This window comes from Thunnus albacares, chromosome 16 (genome assembly GCF_914725855.1).
Source record: "Thunnus albacares chromosome 16, fThuAlb1.1, whole genome shotgun sequence".
Classification (NCBI taxonomy): Eukaryota; Metazoa; Chordata; class Actinopteri; order Scombriformes; family Scombridae; genus Thunnus; species Thunnus albacares.
In genome coordinates, this window is record NC_058121.1 from 13,521,029 (window position 1) to 13,537,500 (window position 16,472).

Sequence of the window (16,472 nt, forward strand, 5' to 3'; positions counted from 1 at the left end):
CAGAGGCATTCCAACTGACCACTGTAGTCATTTTCCAAAATAGTCAGTGGATAAAACACTATTGTAGGGCAGGAATCATGTCAAAGGTCCCATGTTAGACACAAAGACAATATCTTAAACTTCAGTCAGTAACTCAGAGAACTGCACATCTTCTAGGATAAGTAGTGCAGAACAAACACAGCATATTGTTACTGTATGCTGTGAGCTCTGCGTCAGCACGAGATAAGACTAAATAACAGAGATTGTTGTAGCAAACATGACGCTTCAGTAAAACAGACAGATAGACACGCCATGAGAAGAAACCTGTATTTCAAAAAAAATCTGACCCTACCAGGTCTCTCATTTAAAACAGATTTAGTCTTTGGGTAAGCCCAATCAGTAGGAAAAAATAGAAAATCTCAGAGAACACACCATATGAGAAAAATACATGATTGGATTTGTGCTAAAAATGACTGAAAAAGGTCATTTTTGTTCACATGACATCATCGTAGTGCCTGTATATGAGGTGATGTGACCTCTAAATTCCTTTGTGGGTTGTGTTGGGACAACATCAGTGCATCCTATCAACATAATCCAGCACCTCTATCCCCTTACAAATTGATATCATGTTTACAAATACAGTATAATCTCTCATTTTTTCCTCCTCCTCCCCTTTTCATCGTTGAGTCAGGGCGTCCATGGATTAGATCTTGTAATACAACGGTAATAGGATACATACAATATGATAAAAAAATGTGCTGTAAAAGGTGGGTGGTGCAACGCAGAGATTTGTTTTTTTAGTGGCAAATAGGAGGTAATGAGATTTAATATGGGCTAAAACTGGACTGAGATGTGTGGCGGGCTTTGTAGTGGTTTTCGGCAGACAGTAGGACTGATCTGGGATCAAGTAATAGAGACATTAAAAAGGATGTTAAGTGGGTCATTGAGAAACAGATGTGACTTACCTGACAGCCGTATATTTGTCAGCACATAGGAGAGAAAAGGAGAGAGAAAGGTAATTAGATACAGTTGAAAGCCATAATTAGACGAAACATGAAGTGTGTATATTTGTATGTACAGTAGTGTTTTTGAGCCCCGGGCTGTGGGCCACATCACCAGATTTCCGTGTCTGTCTTTTAATGAGGCCTTACTGGTTTATACATCACATCTCCCCCTACAGCGAATTATCATCTGCTAATCTGGATTTACACATGGACTACATAATGATGATGATGTGTGTGTGTGTGCGTGAGAGAGAGAGAGAGACAGAGAGAGAGAGAGAGAGAGAGAAATGTGTGTGGCAATGTCTCCATCCCCTCGCTAGTCCAAATTCCCCCCCCCCAAAAAAAGGCTTGTTATGCAAGAGTTCGGTCTCATCTGAATCCTCTCAAATTTCACTAAGCACCTCACACAGAAAAATATGAGACTTTTTCCATACAGCCTTAATTCATAAACAGCTCATTAATGGCATTTTATGATGTGGGACCCAATTCTGGTTCTGGCTGCCACAACGCTGGTGTGCCAAGGTATGATTAATATTTAGGTCAATATGCTGTTGCCCTAAATAAGGTGACAACACAGTGACATAAAAACACACATCTACACACGTACAGCACATGTGGAGGCATGCCCAACAAAATTAGTTCTAAATACTAAATCTCTAAATCTCCAAACTTGCATGTTAACATGGTGCATGCATACTTGCCAACAACTGAAATCTAAATGATTCAGAATCAGAGTCATCAGGTTCATTTAACAGCATATAAGAAGTAAACATGTAAAGCACAAAGCTGCCATACAGGCCAGACAGGGATTCAGTCCCAAAGGCTCTCAGGAGCCTCGCCGGGGCCCAACTGTCCGATCTATTTCTAGACAGGCCCCTTCGAAAACAGCCATCTTGCCCACACGTTGATTGATTCGGACATACAAGTACATCTATGTAGGGGGAGATCGATAGGGTTGATTGAGTTGATTGATCAGGTCATTTTCTGTCTCTGTACATTTGTGAGGGAAAGAAAGAGAGAAACAGAGAGGAGGAATGTGAGTTCAAATTCTTGATGGCAGACAGGCTGAGATGAAAAAAAAACAAATGTGACGAGTAAAAGAGTTGAACAGCGAGTAGGGACAGATGGTGATGACACAGTCACCTCTTCTTCACCATTACTTAACTGTCGCCACCTACAGGCCTCTGACCTAATGGTCATTATTGGTCATCAGAAAAAAAAAATAATGTCCTTAATCCGCACTGCATACTAATTCTAATTAATCATGTTTTGAGCATGTAGCAAGTGTACTTGGAGATGACCGATAAATTGGCCGGGCCGATATATCAGCCTATATTGGCTCATTGCAGATGTAACGTATCGGTGCATATGTCAGCTGATAAGATGTGTTTTGAAACAGTGTCACCATTGTATAGTTTGTCCACCAGAGAGTACAGACAACTCTATTTTTCAACTCGGGCTAGAGTTTGCGTATCACAAGAAACACTGAGGATCTGCTTCTTTAGGGCATTCTTGTGGCCTCGTGGTTAAAACGCATGCCACAAAATTGCAATGTCCGTGATTCACTTCTGGTCAGGGACCTTTGTTGCATGTCACACACTCCTCGGTCCTTTTCTCCTCGTGTTTCGTATCTACTGAAAGCTATCTAACGAAGGCTTTGAAAAGGTATTAAATGCTTGGAAGACAGTTTGCCTCCTTTCTGTGAAGTTTAATTGACAGTGGCATTCAAAAGTTGCAGTTTAAATGACGTTCATCATTGTATAAGTGCAATGATCTTGACTGCACAAACACATTATGGAAATTTGTTTGTAGTACATACTGTACACTATTAGATTAAAGTATGGAACTGGGACAGACTTTTTAGCTTCAGTACAACTACTCATACAGGAAGCTAATCTTTAATTCCCAGTCCCGCTTTCATAAAGTTATACTTAATAAGATTTCAATGAATTGCTGGCCAAAATGATCAACAAGACAAAACAAACCAGGTCTTCATCAGGACAGCCAATAGCAGCTTGTGTACCAGACGCCTCTCTTACACATGATTGGTTCAGAGTTGTCCCAATTGGAAGGTCAAACTGGACAGCACCAGGAAACACTCACTTGCACAACCGTTACCTTGGCAACCAAGGCAAACACCCAACTAGTCAAGCTGGAGACTGCGTCAAAATTGCAGGTTTGGAGCCTCAGGCACTCATTTTAAGGCTATATTTACACACAGGCTGTCCATGTGTCTTGTAATGGGTCCTGGCAGGCATGTGGAAGCAAGACCCAGATGTTATAAATACTTCAGGTTCAAACGGGAGAGGTATTATTCTTATGAGATGTTTCCTCTGTGTGGTGTGCAGAGTGCATACGTATACATACAGTATGTGTGTGTTCGTGTGTGTGTGTGTGTTATGGCAGAAATAGTTTTATATTGACCTGTCTCTGACACAGTCTCTGGCTTACAACAAGCTATATTAAAATATAGACTGTGGGTTTGCCAGACAGAGACAAAAAAAGAAAGTAAGAGACAGCATCTGCCTCTGAAATGACCACTGAAAGTCCTATTTTCATATATTGATGTTTCTTTTCACTGTAAATATTTGTCTTTGTTCTTAACTTGATTATTGGCTATTCATTTATTTTATCAAATGTTTTTTATTATTAGTTTTAGTTTTATTTCATACACTGCCACATGTTCAATTTGGGGAAAGTTCAGTTATGTTAAATGCAATGTGTTAAATGTACAAAACCAATAAAGATATGTTTAAAGTAACTACTTGACTTAAAACACACATCAGTGTCTTTTTTTCCACCCTCTAGTGCATTGTATCCATCTCTAGCCATGTTGTTATGCTATTATCACAAAAACAAAGAAGATTTTACAAGTAAATGATCAATTATTGTAGATTTGAACTGATCAGTCTATTAAATTACCAGTGATCACTGATAAAAGCCTTTAAATGAGGTGTGTCAAAAAAAGTCATGTTGCACAGAAGTGCAAAGAACCACATGAGTGACAAGATAAGACTGATTCAAAATAAGGAAGGATGATCATCTTATGCAAGACAGATCAAACAGAGGAAAACATGGGGTATAGTATTTTCAGATTAAGATTTGGCTCTGATACAAGAACAGTTCCTGCACACGCAAACACAGATAGTTCATATTTCACAGGGACCATTCTTAGTTATATATTGTGCAAATCATCCGAGGAAAATAGAAATTCATGTAATAATAAGCATTAAATCTTTGTTTAAACCTTACAAAAATATCTTACACCATATTTTTCAGTTTTCCTGTAATGTTGAAATGGCCTAAACAATAAAGATATTTTATCTGTTTTATAAACATCGTCAAAAATGATAATGAATTTTTGTATATCAACAAGTTTAAAACATCTGCATCTGGTGTAAAGTGGTGATCATCTAAGCTTCGGGTTTAATGATGACAGTACAAATTGGTGACCATTATATCTTTGCTCAGCTGCAGCTTCTACCCTTTGACTTTGAGAAAAAAATGTCAGGACTTCAAACTATCCCAGCCATGTGCAGCTCTGAGCTGTTTTAGGAAGGGGCAGGTTCAGAGGTGATAGAGTGAGAGGTGATAGAGTGACTAGGGAGGATTGAGACACGCAATAGACGACATCAGCAGCAGTCGAGGGACTGGTGGTAAAGTGCTAAAGCTACACGTTCCTAGGAGGCAACAAAATGGCGATGACATGTATTTTTAGGATCAATACGCAACTTGTTTTTAGGCCAAAAGCCACAGTACGTGTATTAAAAATACTGAGTTGTTGTCAATAATAAATCAATAGGCTAAAAATGTTCACGTCATGAGGACATTCTTATTCTAGTCGGTTTGGACTTCACTGAGAGGCAACATTTGGGCAAAATAAGTCTGCATTAAATGTTTGTCAGAGTGAGTCAGATCGTTGTTATACCCAGATTTGTTACGCCTTTTATCTTCCCCACACTCTTTTTAATGGCAAAGAACAATGAAAGAACAATGGAAAACATATCAGGCAACAGCTTCTCATTTCTTATTGTTTCACTGGTTAAAATGAAAGATCATCTGTAGCTAATTAATATTAATTCCGTAACAGCTAACGTTAGAAGTTTGGCTGTTCTCTGGTTAATGTGCTCTTTGTAGCTGGAGTCTGTAATCAGTCAAAGATTGTTGGTGAATGGAAAGACACATCACTCTGTCACATTACTCTGTCACACCACTGTTGGCCCACAAGTGGACTGTTTGTTTCTGTAGTTCAACAGGGACCGACAGAGCGGTGACTTTTCTCTGGAGAGAAAGTATCTTGCTAGATTTTCAGATTGTGGGTGCAGGTTATGAACAATAATTAGGCTGCCACTAAAAGCTGTAGTATTTCTGCCTTCTCAACTGACAAGAGGTGATTAGCCTTTACTTGCAAATGTTTAAATGTTAATCTAGCAAAATAACGGATTTGAAACTGGATGTGACAAATGTTATCAAACCCCTCTAAAGAAGAGCAAAAGAAAACTTTTAAACCTGTGCTAGTTTTCTGTCAGAGAGGTGACTAATGGGACTTTTCTTAATTGTTTTAATCTTTTTACTAATCATTATGCAAACAGGTGTCAGCATCGTCCCAAAAACAGTGTCATATTTAGGCCCTGTTACAAGACCACGCAGATAAACATGGACACATAGCATGTAAAGCATGTATCAAGCTCCAAGATTGTATTTTTTTTCACGCAAATGTTGTCCACCACTTCCCTATAAATTTTTCTGAGTATTTAAAGCATTTTTAATAAGAATGCTTAAAATTAGTGACAATTTGAGTGTCAAACAAGTTCTGGCTGTTCTTGCTGATGTGAGTTCAGCTCAAACCATCCCGTCACTGCAGCTGGAGATGACGACAGTATGGGTCAAGGTTAACGAGGCAAACTAGCATCGGTGTCTCTTTCCAGTCTCAGGTAAAAGTTAGGCTACAGTTACAACCATTGTCGCCATGTTCTTATTGATACCAACACACACACACACACACGACTGGATCAATAAATAATGAGCTTAATCAAGAAACACAACACCTCTGAGGTTTTGAGACAAGTATAAATAGCATTCTTACCTCAGGCTGATGTCCAAATCTGAACTAGAAATATTATTGAAGTAATTAATAAAGACTATTATTCTATAGGATTATCACGTTGTTTGTGCGATGTGCTATGCAAGCCTCCACATAACATACGCACACATCCTCTCCCTGGCACCAAACCCTGCGCTCACATCGCCACCAGCCTGTGACATCACCGTCCCCGTGACATCCCCTGCTTCCGGCCTAACGCATCATTGTTTACCTATCACACACACAAAGTGCCCTTTGACCCCTTAACAGTCCGACTGACCACGCACACCTCCCGCTCGCTCCCCTAAAGCGACAAGGAAGTGGCAGGGACGTGGAGACGGAGAACAAGAGGCCATAAAAAGACAGTGACCCACTTTATGCTTTACTTGTGCATGTAAACAAGTCATTCACTGGCTTCCTGCTTGAGCGCGAGAACAAAAATCCATTCAAGTGAGCTCAGAGCATTGTGGCCAGTTGGCCTACGTGATGCGGTCAAACCAAATGCTAATAACATGTGTTTATGTGGGTGTGTATCTATTGTTACACGTTTGAAATAACAAACAGGATTAATAAACAGTCCCTTGATTCCTTTCCCTCCTCTCTCTCTCTCTCTCTCTCTCACCTATCTTGTGTTGTGGCTGGTACACCCAGTTGTCATCATCCTCCTCCTCCTCGTCTCTGTTGGGGGCATGAAGGTGAGAGTGTGAGTACGTGGGACGGTTATGGACGGCGTGGAGCTCGTTTTGGCTGTGGAAGATGTGTCTGCTCTGGCGGGAGAGGGTGGACACGCTGAGCCAGCTGAGAGCCCGAGACAAGCCCGGCGGTTTCTCCTTGCGAAAAGAAGCGGACCTCCTTTCTCCTCTCATCCTCACTCGGAAGAAGTAAGTCCAAGACAGGAAGATGGAGGATCAAAATGTTCTTTAAAACCAAGTTTTAATCTGGAATTATAATCCTCAGATGTAGATTCTTAGGTTGACGGAAAATATAATGTACACACAAGATGTTAAGTCCTGATCATGAGATTCCAAACATTTCTGAATACAGCATCCAGATCTGCACAAATGGAGAAAAAGCTTCAAACTATTCAGATCCCATGTTCAGTATAAAATTAGTTCCAGGAGGAAGTTCAGCCATAGCCCTGTTTGCCTTTCCTTTGCTTGCACAGCTCTACATCATGACTCTGACCCTGATGGACTCAACTTCCAACCTCTTTCTCCTTCACTTCATCTCTGTGTCACGAGCCAAAAGCCAGGCTAAAATCATCTCCTTTCCTTTCTCCTCTTCCTTTGTGCTTACAGACTCCGGGCGCGATTCCCAAACCCAAAGGGGTAATTAGACAATCCAGCAATCTGGAAAATCACCGCCCCTCCGCTGCACACATGTAGATAGACACACTTGTACGTGCACGCTCACTGCTGGCTGTAATATTCCTTTGGTGTGGAGTGGAGAGCGGTTTCCAAATTACATTAAGTTACTTTTCAATCAAAACAAGCCAATGGTTGTTACAACCATGTGTGCCCTTGAATGTTGTTATCTCCAGTTGTTAGCACACAGCAGCTGACGCGCACCGTTTCAGCGCCAGACCAGACCAGCAGGTTAAGATGCTTGGGCGTCCCTGGGTCTATTCCCAGCCTGATGAAGTTACACACATGCTTACACTTACTGGCACAAACACACTGACATGTGAAATCCTCCCGCCACAAGTTCCAAATAGAGATCCTCTATTGTGTGTGTGTGTGTGGATGCCAGGTGAAGGCGAAGATGATGCCACCTCTCAGGGTTTCCAGAGAATTTTATCCAACTTCGTGTCAACACCTTCTTTTTTCTATGTCTCACTTCTTCTCTGATATAAAAGTGTGCAGCTGTTTTAATCACAGTCCGCAGTGCACAGCTGTCACTGGTGGATGAGGAAGAAGCATGTCAAGTAGGTGGATGATGGCGCGGAAAAAAAAGTGTTGGATCAGGAAGGAAAGCCCACACCTGCTGAATGCGTTCAGCGTGACGCACAGACGGGCTGATAAGAAAATAAGTGCTGGTGAGGATTCCCTGGACTCCGATCTCGGTCAGTCCTCCAGAGTATAAGTGTATGGCTGTGAGAGTTGACTATGTGTGTTGTGAGTACAGGGTTAGGATTACACCCAACCCTACTAGCCACGGTGCTGAAATACGAGTCAGCCCGTCCCTTCTTCCGCCCCTCATTCCCTCCTTTCCTCCCTCCCACTCTCTCTGTGTTTTCTGTGATCCTTGATCTTTGTCCCTCCCCTCCATCCATTTGCCGGCATGGCAACCACTCCTTCCTCCCTCCTTCGCTCCTGTATTCCCCCCTACTCACACCTTTTTTTCCACTTGCCCCTGTGTTTACTTTCCATGTTATCCTTGTCGTCTCTAGACCCTCAGGTGCTTCCTTGTCTGAGATTAAGAGACAAACTTTAGTCCCTCTCAGCTACTGGCTGTACTACACATTGCTGTAGACCAAACTGTTTGTTGTTTTACATCTAAAAGACATTTTAATGAAATCACTGAATAAACAAATGCAGACTATGAGAACATACTATGGGTCTGCAATGTCAGACTGTACTCTCTTTGGACAATCAGTGCTGGTTCCAGGTGCTGGAAACAACAGGTTAAACAGCAAATTTAGAGAACCTGAACATGGCTAAAGAACAGGGTGAAGCACCTCACAAGCAACCCACAAACCAAATATAAACAACAATTACAGGTCTACCAGTTAGACATTTAAGAGATTACTAGTGAAGTGGTTATCGGGTCTTCAAGATTTTATAAGAAATATTAAATGTAAGAAAAATGCAACACATATTTTGCTGCCCAACGTATAGTTGAGGTAGGCTAAAATAGCATGCAGAGGCCCTCTGGGACAAAAACAAAGTCTTTATGGGGCGCTGCAAGTGTGTTAGGGAGGTGGAGTTTTCCCACCCATGTGTAACCGCAGAGGGAGTGTGTGACCACCAAGGTGTGACAATAAACCAGCACTGTGTGTGTGTGTTTGTGTGTGTAAGTGTGTATAAAAGCACACGTGTCCCAGCAACGCCATAATCAATTCCTTTCACTTCCTTGTTTCCACTAACGCTTATTAAGCCTGAAGGAAGTGGGTTCAGTCTACACACTTTTTGAAGCCACAGCTCCTTATTGTGGATCGACATTTGTGGATCTGTTACACTACTGAAAGCTGAGCCTAGATTTGTGGCTAGGATGTGGTGTAAACCGAGACTTAAACCCCCGTCGCTCTGTCAGGTCCCCGACCTCATTTTCTTTTTCCCTTTACACAGGAAATCTACTATCTCAGCACTTGATGTTTACACAATGGGACAACTGGCGGCTACTGATCTGTCCCAGCTTGACTTATAAACATGAGCATGTCAAGAACACACAATCATATACACACACTGTATATATATTTTTAAGACCTTTGTCCACACTGATGACATGAGGCCAACATCCTAATAATTAACCAACATTACTCTCTGCAGTGCAGAGATGGCGGGATCAGTTAGACAGAATAAAGTATGGATGGTGGGATGAAATTATAGTAAATGATTAAAAAAAGCACTGTTAATGATGTTAACTGGCTTTGATGAGGAAAATTATCAACAACAACAAGCAAACATGGAGGACAGAGTACAATAAATACAGGGCAGGAAAGAGACACAGAATCAGGACCATTATAGTCTATTGATTTCCTCTTTTCAGGAAGGAAAGCTGTTTTAGTACCATAACCCTCTGAGGGAATCGAAAAGTCAAAGGTCATCATAAGAGGTCAGCATCCTGATTCCACCCCCACCTCACTTCCATTTTTATAAAGAGAGAAGCAACAGCAGTGACAATAATCAATATGTTAAACCAGATATCTGTAATGGTGTAGTGGATATTTAACGGTTTTGGTTTGGCTGCTTCTGGTCCAAAGAGAATATCAACATCAGTCTGTCAGGTTTCAACTGGCAGCTTCGCTTCCATCTGTTGCCTGAGTGATTGTGTATCTACAAAGACCCTGATCAAATACTTGTTATCTGCAAATAATAGTCATTAAAGGGCCACTCAGTATTTTATCTTTTAACTGTCTAAATGAGAGGTACAGTACATTCACACACAAATATAAAGATTTTAAGTAACAGATGAAATATCAACATTTTGTGCATTTCTTAATTGATCATAATTTAAATTCTGGGCTTGTTCTACTCCAATATTTACCCTCACTACTGATTTAAACACATCCGTCACGGTAGCAGAAAATATTAAAAATGTATTTGCTGTGTAGTTTTTGCACTAAAAGATCTGTCCTGTGCTTTAGTTTACATTTGAATCACCAATTTTGCCTTTAAACATATTTGTAATTTCAGCTTTATCCCTGTAATATAGAAATTATACTGTACGGTGAGCAATATGAGACAATATTAAAAGAAAGAACTTATGATATAACATTGAATAAAGAACTATAGCTTTGATAAGGAAGAAAGTTTACCATTGTAAAATGTTATTATATCTTTTATGATAAGTAAATGTTTAATGGCATCAGATTCGGCTTATATATACTGTATATATCACATACAGGTCATTTTCTGCCCCAGCGATGACCTAACAGTTTCCAGTAACTTAAGCAATAACAAACAAAATCTTCAGCACCAGACACTGCAGGTTCCAAGCAACACGTAGTACCAAAGTCTGTACTTTCAGTTTAATGGTGACACATTGTTACAAAGCGTCAACAAGTGATTATATCACTATAGCAGGCGTGTCACAGGGGTGATTAGCAGGGAAACGATGCAGACCCTAAAGAGGCTGCTGTCTAAACAGGATATACAGGTCACAAATGTCAGTTTAGGACATTCCTCTCACACATGATAAGAAAGGAGACAAGAGGCAAAGTAAACAAAGAACCAGACTAAACTTCAGCTACTGGGTTACTTCAAGCTAAATTAAAAACAGCAGATATTCATCAACATTTTTCAGAAAGCTAGAAAAGGACAACTTTGATACACTAACTGAATTCACTGATTATCGAGATAACACATATGTCTCTGTAATTTTACTGAAAATTAAGGAGAATTTGCTAAATTGACAAAATTATATATCTGTCACCTTGGTGCATACACACATTCATGTTGACACGATGTCACCTCTTGCGTGACACAGACAGGAGCAGGTGACACAAGAGCAACCTGGTTGCCAAGTAACCCAATCAGATCTCACAATCTGGCGACGCCTGACATCGATACACACTGACCAGACACCATCACACAAAAAGATAAATATAATAGATAAACCTGCCTACCTGGACGTCACACATGAAAGCACACACAGCCAACACACACGCATGCAAACTAGCATTTAGTGCATCCACTGGCCCACAATTGTCCTTTTTTTTTTCCACAAAAGAGACAGCTCAATGTCTCTGCCAAATTCTAAATCCCTGCAGTTTCACAGCATGCCTCTCAACAGTAACACATTCATAGAGCCAGTTAAACACAGGAGTTCAGCTGCACCACAGCGGAAGGCTTTTATTACCCCACAGCACCCAGTATTTACTTGGACGGATATATAGGAGTTGCTGTTTGTTTGTTTGCGCATGTGGGGGTTTTTTTTGTCTTTGGCCACATTCTTTGGGGACAAATTTTAGGCCAAACCAGTTTTCAACGCGAGTTTATGGGGACAATTTGACTTTATGGGAACATAACTGCTTTGGTTTTATTACCAACTTCATGTAAAATGAATTCTGATCTTAGGTTAGACTCTGTTTTAAGGGTTATTGTTAGGCGGGTATCCGTTATCGTATAAATTGAGATACACCTCGAGGGAAGTAATACAAGTCAAGAAAAGTATGCTTGACCTGTGTGTGTGTGTGCGCTGTATATTCTATATTAGGTGCCTTCAGAAGGTGTTAGAAACTCAGAAGCAGGGACTCCTCTCCTTACATACACAGATGTACCAATGTATTTGTGTACTGTATACCAGCAAGCACATACATATATACTGTCTATACTGCACTCGTGTAGAGCTGTGCCTTTAGGACAAGCTACTCATGCTAACTTATCAAAGCATATTTTGATAAGTTGCTCCAGGAAAAAGGAAGAAAACTGCGGACTGAAGGCAGTGGGGTCAACAAAGATAAAATTGACTTTCATGGTTTTGCCTTGATGAAAAGACTTACATAGATATTGATTAGATGTCCTATCACATCATTAAGCTGCCTCCCTGATGGTGCACTGTATCATATTCTTATCTTCCCACAACACTACAGACAGTTATTATCTGCTGTCACCTCTTGACTTCTGTTTGACCTGTAATGCTATGAACTCTGAACCTTGACCTTTCTTTGAACCAGAGAGCTTGGCCTTCACCTCCAATGGCAGCATTTCTTGCTGCCTCATTTATCTTCCTCTTTAGCTCCACCACATCTCTTTCTGTCACTGTCTTTAAATCTAGATTTCGAACCAACGTTCTGCAGCCTCGCCTGATTCTTTCTTATGTCAAAATGTATAGACAACAAACTCTTATCCACCCCATTAATTTGTTTTTCTCACTACTTTTCAGGTTCTTGTAACACAAGTTGTTTATGTGAGTAAAATGTGACAGATATAAACATGAAAAAATAGGTTTATATCATCTTTTACTGTATATTACACTTCTGTTCATTCAAAATGGCTTTCAAATGCCTCAGTAAGAAAGGCCAACAGTCTCACATTTTCTTTACATTGCCCTACAATTGTCCTTCACTGTCAGTCCTTCAGCCATCATGTGAAAACCAGCAACATTAAATTGTGTTGTGGTACCTTGAGTGCATGTGGCAAAAGTGTAGGCAACTGCTACAGGCTCCCATGAGGCTTTGCAAAGAGGTGATGTGTCATTTGCACTGACACTAATACACAAGTGGCTCTCTTGTGGGGGTTAAAAGTGTGCCACAAGCAATGTATTTGTCTGCATACACTGTATGACTTAATGTGTGTGTGTGTGTGTGTATATGTGTGTGTGTGTGTGTGTGTGTGTGTGTGTGGGCAACTTACTCAGTTAGCAATCTGAGCCCCAATAGGGTCACTAAAGCCCCACACTAACCTCATATAGTGGCATGACGCACTTAAACTGTCACTAAGAATGATGGAGAGATGGAAGGGGGGTCAACCTTAAGATCATCATTGTTGGGTGTGCAGTGTCTCGGTACAATGAATCAGCAAGCGCACACACACATACACACTCACACACAAGCAAGATATACCCCTTTGCACACACTGGCCATCGCTGCAAATGCACAAAACACCTTCTTATGTAACTGGACCGTGAACTAACTGTAGTTTAAGGAGGAAGGGGGTGACAGATAAAGACAGAGAGAATAAAAGTGACTGATCCACATGATAATTGATAAGGAGCAAGAGGAAAAAGTGAGTCATTCAGTATAAAATGTCCCTCTATCGGGTTAGCTGCCTAGCAACTTCAGACCTCCAGGGGGCGGGGCAGGGCAGGGCCCGTATCACAGCAACAGCCCTCTGCTGGCAGTGAAGAGCGCTGTTATGGACCCTCGACTCCCTCTTTGAAGCCTGTTGGAGCTCAGTTGCTGCTCTTATTTCTAAACATAGGAAAAGATATTGACAATACTAATGATCTAGTATTGATTTCTCTTGCGTCCCAATATTTATCTATTCTGATACATTTTATGTGTTAGAGTTGAAATGATTAGTTGATTAATCAATCAACAAAAACTACTTTGACAATCAAATAATCATTCAGTTGTCATTAATTGTTTGTTTGTTTTGAGCAACAATGCAAAACATTCTCCAACTTCAGCTTCTCAGAGGTGAATTTGCTGCTTTTCTTTGACATAAGTGGTACTTAACTGAATACTTTGGAGTGGTGGTCAGATAAAACAAGGGATTGAAAGATGCCACCTTGAATTCTGGGACATTATAATGGGTCACTATTTTCAGACATTTCACAGACAAAATATTTAATCGATTAATTGAAAAAATAATGATATGAATAGTTAGTTGCAGCCTTAATATGTTGTATGTATATGAAATAGTTGCACTGTTTTACATCTCTTGTTGATCTTTACACTTCTGTATTTTCTACTGCAAATTTTCAGCTCAGCTCTTACATAAGGGCCATAAAGATAAAATGTAAGACAGCAGTGATAAACTGTATTACTTGAAGCAGAGTTACTTGTAGCAGTGGTAGGAGTAGCAAAAATACAAACTTTGATATGATTTAATGTATATGTCTACATGTATGTTTATCCAGCCCGGGTAATAAGTATGTGCATTTGCATTTAAGTACACAGCAACATTTAGCTGCTTATTTAGTGCTTATACAGCTGCTTCAGCAAAACATGGAACTATCTCATATCCTTAATAAAAATAATTAAGGAAAGAAATTATGTTCTGTGATGTTTGATCCTTGTTAATCTTTGTCTTGTTGATATGTAATTACTATCTCTGACCACATGGTGGCATCATCAGCCTGAAATAACTTTCTCTTGAGAGTCTTGTCTTCTCTGCTGATCAGTGTAGCCTTGGGTCTTCACTGTAAGGTTAAATGGGCTGGAAAATTGTGTGTCCATGTGTTTGTATGTACATGCCTCAAACGCTATCAGACTAAAGTCAATAAACAACACTATCTCACAGCCTGAAGGGAATAAAGTATAATAGTTTGTTTATGGTTGTCTACAGTATGTGTGTGTGCAAAGATGGCAATCTTTAGAGATAACGCTGTCATTTCAAGGCCTAAATGTGGCCCCCATGGAGTAGCCCCGTCAGGGACGCACACGCACGCAGGCACGCACACACACACACACACACACACACACACACACACACACACACACACACACACACACACACACACACACACACACACACACAGGGTCTTGTTGAGCTATTAGACATGAACTAAGCCTGGAGTCAACTCTTGTCAATTCACTCTGGTTAGAAGACAAATCCCCTCATTCCTCTGGCCACGTGCTCCATTATTCCAACATCTATTATTGCAGCAGAAAGCACTGTGCATGTGTGTGTGTGTGTGTGTGTGTGTGTGTGTGTGTTACTTAATTCCATTATTCTCTGGTAAAAGCTGCCGGCTTAGCTGAGAGAACCATTCTCAGGCACCCCTACTGGGTGTATGCACTTAAGACTGTGTATGTGAGTATCTAAAGAATCATGTGTGAGTGCGGTTTATCCACAGAGACAAAGAGAAAAGTGAAGCAGGTAATGACCTTTGACTTCCCACCCCTGACCCAAAGCAGCAGCTGACTCCAGCTGCTGGCTATAAGTCAGGCTGTGAGTATTTCTACTTTTGTGTACCAGCCCAGAGAATGTTGGGTTTAATTCCCGCACACACACACACACATACTTCACACAAATGTACAATCACTGAGACAAAGGACAAGGAAACACAAACTGCATGTGCGTTGGAGCCACATCTGTGAAACAGCCGAGTCCAGCATGAAAGCTGAAGCGTGCATGATGATGTGTACAGTTCATATGTAGGACTCCCCCTGTTCATGCTGTAGATTTATAAGGTGAGAATAATGTTAGTCTGTTTGACCGAAAACACTGAGAACAGAAAGCAGAGAGAGAAAAAGGAGGAAGAGGAAAATGTGTAGAAAGGAATGAGGTATAGCATGAAAAGAATAAAAGTTTGAGGAAGGCGTGGCACTATAGCTTACAAGACAAATGAACTCTGGTAATCTGAGCAGGGCATTCACACACTCAAACACATGCGCACACACACACACACACACACCCAGGAGGCCTGCGTCCAGTGGTTAAAGGGGAGAGAGGGTGCGGTCGACTCCGTGCATTCCTGATCAGTCATGCCTGAGTGGAGGAACTAGTCCAGCAGACCTGAGGCCAGATGTGGTTTGCATATGCATTGAACTTTTCATGCAGACTACAGTAAAATCATATACAGATGGTGCAAAAAGAGCACTGCAGGTGATGTGTGAAAACTTGCACGTGAAGTGTGCAGAGTTAAAGTTAAATATTCCTTTTGATACAGGAACATTGTGAAATCTGGTCTAGCGTGTGAGTAGTTAAGTGTTTCGCCCTGAGTAAACTAACTTGCATATCGCAATGCAAATAATACACTATGCGTCCACAGATAAACACTGTCCACAAAGAATTTTTCACTCACAAGAAAGCAACTGCAGGATATCTGTTGATGGAACCTAAAATCAGAGATTTGTTCAGAGTAGGATGTCAAAATGAAATGTGCTACTGTTCATGTCCTATATATAAAGAGAGTGGAGACTGTCCAAAAGGAGTTCCCTATTAAGTGCATGTATGAGCTGCCAGGCTGCATGTTTGTCATTGCTACAGTGTTTAAACTGGGCTTGTGTAATTCTGACATGTGACTGAACCTGTTGTTTTAAAAAAAAAAAAAGAAATCACACAGGTAGGACTGAG

At 40.7% G+C, this 16,472-nt stretch overlaps 1 protein-coding gene across 12 annotated transcripts in view; it reads right to left on the reverse strand.

Annotated features, from left to right (window-relative positions):
* Window positions 1–16,472, reverse strand: part of nhsl1b (NHS-like 1b) — a 111,894-nt gene that overhangs the window by 55,365 nt on the left and 40,057 nt on the right. The window contains exon 1 of one of the 12 annotated variants that reach the window (XM_044377073.1): window positions 6,689–8,223. The exons of 10 other annotated variants lie outside the window; for them this stretch is intronic. In XM_044377073.1, the coding sequence (XP_044233008.1) occupies window positions 6,689–6,932 (244 nt within the window). In that variant the 5' untranslated portion in view covers window positions 6,933–8,223. Of the gene's footprint in view, window positions 1–6,688; window positions 8,224–16,472 lie in introns of those variants that run through there. One more of the 12 variants, XM_044377084.1, reaches the window with a different exon arrangement.